This window comes from Saprolegnia parasitica, assembly GCF_000151545.1.
Source record: "Saprolegnia parasitica CBS 223.65 unplaced genomic scaffold supercont2.45, whole genome shotgun sequence".
Taxonomy (NCBI): Eukaryota; Oomycota; class Saprolegniomycetes; order Saprolegniales; family Saprolegniaceae; genus Saprolegnia; species Saprolegnia parasitica.
Genome location: NW_012156439.1, coordinates 256,975 through 262,229, shown reverse-complemented (window position 1 = coordinate 262,229; position 5,255 = coordinate 256,975). Strand labels below are relative to the sequence as shown.

The following is a 5,255-nucleotide window of genomic DNA, read 5'->3' as shown; positions in this document are numbered from 1 at the left end:
CCTCAACGCCGTGGGCCCCAACCGCCTGAGCGACGATACCGAAAACTTCCGTGCGGGCATCCGCCGCATCGTGATCCAGTTTGCTGTTGTCGCTGCGATTGCACTTCTGTCCGGTCTCGCACAGATTGCGTGTTTTTCGATTGCGGCGGCGCGCCAGACGAAGCGCCTTCGCCACGCCTACGCGTCGGCCATCCTTCGCCAAGAAGTCGGCTGGTTCGACGTCAACGACCCAATGCAACTCGCGACGCGGGTCGCCGATACGACGCTCATCATCCAAGAAGGTCTGGGGCGCAAGGTCGCAGACGCCATCAACTTTTCAACCATGGGTCTCACGGGCATCATCGTCGCCATGATCTACGGCTGGGAGCTCGCGCTCGTCTTGCTGGCTGTCGCGCCGCTCGTCGCTGGCAGCGGCTACTGGATGATCAAGGCGATCACGGCAGCCACCCAAGTTGGCGTCGACGCGTATGGCGAGGCGGGCGGCATCGCGCAGGAAGCTTTGAGCAACATCCGCACCGTGCACGTCTTCAACGCCATGACGTCGTTTGCGCTCAAGTACAAGGCGGCGCTCGCAAAGACGGAAGCCGCCGGTCTCAAGAAAGGCGTCGCCGTCGGCGTTGGCACGGGCGGCATGTTCTTCGTCATCTTTTGCACGTACGCGATCGGTATGTACTACGGCGCGGTCAAGGTCGCCGACGACCAGATCACCGGGTCGTGCGTCGGGAGCGGTTGCTACGACAGTGGTCGCGTCCTCATCATCTTCTTCTGCATCATTATGAGCTCGATGGCGCTCGGCCAAGCCAGCCCCGCTACCCAAGCCATCTTTGCGGCCCGTGCAGCCGCCCACGGCGTCTATGAACTCATCGAGCGCGAGTCCAAGATCGATGCGACCGCAGCGTCGGGCAAGATGCTGTCGTCTGTCCGCGGTGAAATCACATTGAACAACGTCTCGTTTGCGTACCCGTCGCGACCGGACGTCCGCGTCTGCGCCGGCTACTCGCTCACGATCCCGGCAGGCCAAAAGATTGCGCTCGTCGGCGCGAGTGGTAGTGGCAAGAGCACAATCGTCTCGCTCCTCGAGCGCTTCTACGACCCGCTCTCCGGCACGGTCTTGCTCGACGACCACGACGTCAAGGATCTCAACCTCAAATGGCTTCGGTCGCAGATCGGTCTTGTCGGCCAAGAGCCGTGTCTCTTTCAGGACTCGATTGCCAACAACATTCGCCACGGCAAGCCAGACGCGACGCTCGACGAGGTGATTGCAGCCGCCAAGCAAGCCAACGCGTACGACTTTATCATGGGGTTTCCGGACGGCTTGCACACCGAAGTTGGTGATCGCGGCGCGCAGCTCTCGGGCGGTCAGGTATGCTGTCCTTTCCCACTTCGCACTTTCCAAAGTTTGAAACCGTCGATGTGTAGAAGCAACGCATTGCGATTGCGCGCGCGATCATCAAGAACCCGAGCATTCTGATCCTGGACGAAGCGACGTCCGCGCTCGATACGGAGAGTGAGCACATTGTGCAGGAGTCCTTGGACCGTCTCGTTGCGTCGGGCAACCGGACGACAATCATCATTGCGCACCGCCTCTCGACGATCCGGAACGCCGACCGCATTGTCGTGCTCCAAGCAGGTCGAATCGCGGAAGACGGCACGCACGACGAGCTAGTGGAACGTCCCGACGGCCTCTACAAGGCGCTTGTTGACGCGCAGATGAAAACTTCCGAGACCACCGACGATATGTTTCCCGTCGCGTCGGGCCACAATCGTCTGCAACACAAGCCGGCATTGACTACCGAAGCCGACGCAATGGCATCGTCGATCGAGTCGGCGTCGGACACGGATGCGTCGCTTCCGTCGGGCCCTGTGTCGATCATGCGCGTCTGGCGCTTGAGCCAGCCCGAGTTTTTGAATCTTGCTTTGGGCAGCCTCGGTGCGCTCGTCAACGGCGCCGTGTTTCCGATCTGGGGCGTGCTCTTGACCAAATCGACCGTACTCTTCTTCCGCGTCGATCTCGGTGCCGATACCATGCTGCGCGAAGCGTCGATTTGGTCGGGCGCGTACGCGGCGCTGGGTGCCGTCTTTTTGCGGCCGTTGTCGTCCAGAACCATCAGTTTGCGATTGCTTGCGAGCGTCTCACGTCGCGCATCCGGGCCATGTGCTTTGACGCGATGCTGCGCCAGGACATTGGCTGGTTTGACGACGAGAAGCACTCGTCTGGCGCCCTCACAACGCGCCTCGCGACCGACTCGGCGGCCATTCGCTCCATGACGGCCGAGACACTCAACGCGATCTTGGTGACGCTCGCGTCGGTCGCCGTCACGATAGTGATTGCGTTTACGCAGAGCTGGCAAATGACGCTCGTGATCCTCGCGACCTTTCCCACATTTATGGCCAACGGCTACATCCAGTCGACCAAGATGAGCGGCGGCACCGGGAAGGACGTCAACGATGGCGACACCAAGGCTGGCGCACTCCTCTCAGAAGCCATCAACTCGATCCGGACCGTCGCCTCGTTTGGCCTCGAAACGACGACCAACGCCAAGTACCTCGCTTACCTCCAGCAGTCGTCGGTGACCGACCGCAAAGTGGGTCTCCACGCCGGTGTCGCGTACGGCATTTCGCAAGCACTCATGCTGCTCGTGCTCGCCTTCCTCTTTTGGTTTGGTGGCTGGCTCATGCTGCGTGGCGACTTGACGTTCGAGCGAATGTTTATGGTACTTAACCCGATGTTTCAATGCTCCACCGCCGTCGGCATGGCGATCCAATCGCTCGGCGACGTTGGCAAGGCCAAGAAGGCCGTTCAGAGCATCTTTGGTATCATTGACCGGGTGCCAACCATCAACTGCGCGGCAAACGATGGCCTCGTGCTCGGTGACGTCAAGGGCGAGCTCGAGTTGCACCACGTGGCATTTGCGTACCCGTCGCGCCCCGACGCGATCATCTACAAGGACTATAGCCTTACGGTGCGCGCCGGCCAGACGCTCGCGCTTGTCGGTGGCTCTGGAAGTGGCAAGAGCACGGCGATTAGCCTCCTCGAGCGCTTTTACGACCCCGTGTCCGGCGCTGTCTTTCTCGATGGCCACGATCTCCGGTCGATCAACGTCCAGTCGCTCCGTAGCCACATCTCGATCGTGTCGCAGGAGCCAGTGCTGTTTGCGGGCTCGATCGCCGACAACATCGCCACGGGCAAGCCCGGTGCGACGAAAGCCGAGATTGAAGATGCCGCCAAGAAGGCCAGCGCCCACGACTTTATCATGCGGTTCCCGAACGGGTACGACACGGCGGTCGGTGATCGCGGCGTGCAAGTGTCGGGCGGCCAGAAGCAGCGCATTGCGATCGCGCGCGCCATCATCCGGGATCCGGCCGTGCTCTTGCTGGACGAAGCCACGTCGGCGCTCGACACGGAGAGCGAGCGCATCGTGCAAGCCTCATTGGACGCTCTCTTGCGGCAGAAGCGCCGGACGACCGTGATCGTCGCCCACCGCTTGTCGACAATCCGCAACGCCGACATGATTGCAGTCGTCCACGACGGCAAGGTGTGCGAACTCGGCACACACGACGAGCTCGTTGGTCTCCGTGACGGTATGTATGCCGCGCTGGTCGCGCGTCAGATGACGCACTAGACGAGGTGTGTGCGCCCGTACGGGGTGCATGTGTTTTGCTGGCTGACGGATCCGATCAAGGGCTTGCAGTTCTGCACTTCGAGCAGTTGCACGTTGAAGCGCCACGTCACCTTCGTTGCCAGTAGCTTAAAGGAGTCTTCTTGTAGCGCATTCAATATAGCCCCTCTTTCTTTTACCAATGCGAGCCGCCTCGGCGTTTTTGCCACCCCGATACGCAGCGCAGCATGATCCAGCGCAGTACTAACGTTCTTTTCTTGGTTGTGCGCCGTGATCGGAACAGAAATGCGCGTACTACCAGCGTTGTCTCGCTACATGTCGAAATCAGCAGCACCGCCCGTAGAAGCCCACAGCACCTTCACCCAACCAACGTACTACTGGTACTCGTTTGTTGCATGTATGATGCAGCTGAGATATGATCTCTGCAGCATGGCCTCGAGGTGTATCGGGAACCGTGCGATGACGCGGCATCACTGCCGACGGTGTCCAACAATTTACAGACGAGATACAGCAGCAGCGCGGGCATAAACCAATGGTGCCCTTTACTCAACCAACGTTCTAGTACTCGTTTGTTATGATGCAGCTCCGAAAGAATCTCTGTAGTGTCGACACAGAGCGATGCGCCAGCCCGCGAAACGTACGGCCATCTTTTGGTGCGATGCTCATACGTCCGCGCGATCAGGCGCGCTTTTGCACCGATGCGGGCCATTTTGCAGATACGACTCCCGTCGTCGGTCGCTAGCATTATTCACGAAAGTGTTGCCGCGCCGTAATCGGCCCACAAGTCGTCCATTCGTGCCCTCTGACCGATCTTACGCGCTTGCGTCTGGTATTGTCTTTGGCTCGAACGCAACAACCGTGTCTTCCGCACGACGCTGACGCAACTCCCCGCTGCTGCGCTCGCGATCCGGGCAGCTACTACGCACGACTGCATGTCCAGCACTTGGCTCGTCGCGCTGTGATGCCATCTCTTGACGCGTCGCTCATCGCTCTCCGAGACGACCCTTGGTGTGCACGCTACCTGGTCCCTCGCGCAATCCCGAATCACGACCACAACGCTCCTCGCTTGTCGCACCGGCCACGCCTCACGAGCGCATTAGGAAGTCCACCAAATCTCTATAATTGCATCTTAACTCATTTCAACAACAACGCTGGTATTAATAGCACGCGCGTTTCTGTTCCAATCACGGTCCACAACCAAGAAAAGAACCCGGTGACGGCAAAGTGCCGCGGCCGTGACCTCGGCCCACACGTGATACCGAACGACAAGTGGCTCGGCTGGCTCGCTATGACGGTCGACGCCTTCATGTGCGGCCCTGTGCCAAGCCCGACTCCCAAGCCGCCATGGCTGGTTTGACTCCACAAAGATACCAAGCTGTTGACCCAGACGACGCCCGCCGAAGCCCGCCGACGTCGTGCCCCGCCAAGGACGCGCTTGCAGCTACCGACCCGCCGCCTGGGCGTCGAGGAAGACTTCTACGAGGTGCCTGCTGCCGTAGCCGCCGCAGCTGAGCTCCGGCTACCAGACGCTATCTTACCAAAGTACGCCGACTTCGTCTACCAAGTGATGCTCCGCGCGGTCAAGTTCCGCGCACATTTGCACTGGCTCGACAGGGCCGACCAAGCGTGCCTCTT

At 60.3% G+C, this 5,255-nt stretch overlaps 1 protein-coding gene across 1 annotated transcript; it reads left to right on the top strand.

The window, feature by feature from the left end:
* Positions 1-30: 30 nt before the first annotated feature.
* On the top strand, positions 31-3,697 carry SPRG_09182 (hypothetical protein). The gene is made up of 4 exons (XM_012348616.1): positions 31-711; positions 742-1,363; positions 1,420-2,076; positions 2,103-3,697. The coding sequence occupies exons 1-4, from the start codon at positions 233-235 to the stop codon at positions 3,621-3,623; spliced, it is 3,279 nt and encodes a 1,092-aa protein (XP_012204006.1). The 5' UTR covers positions 31-232; the 3' UTR covers positions 3,624-3,697.
* Positions 3,698-5,255: the final 1,558 nt, after the last annotated feature.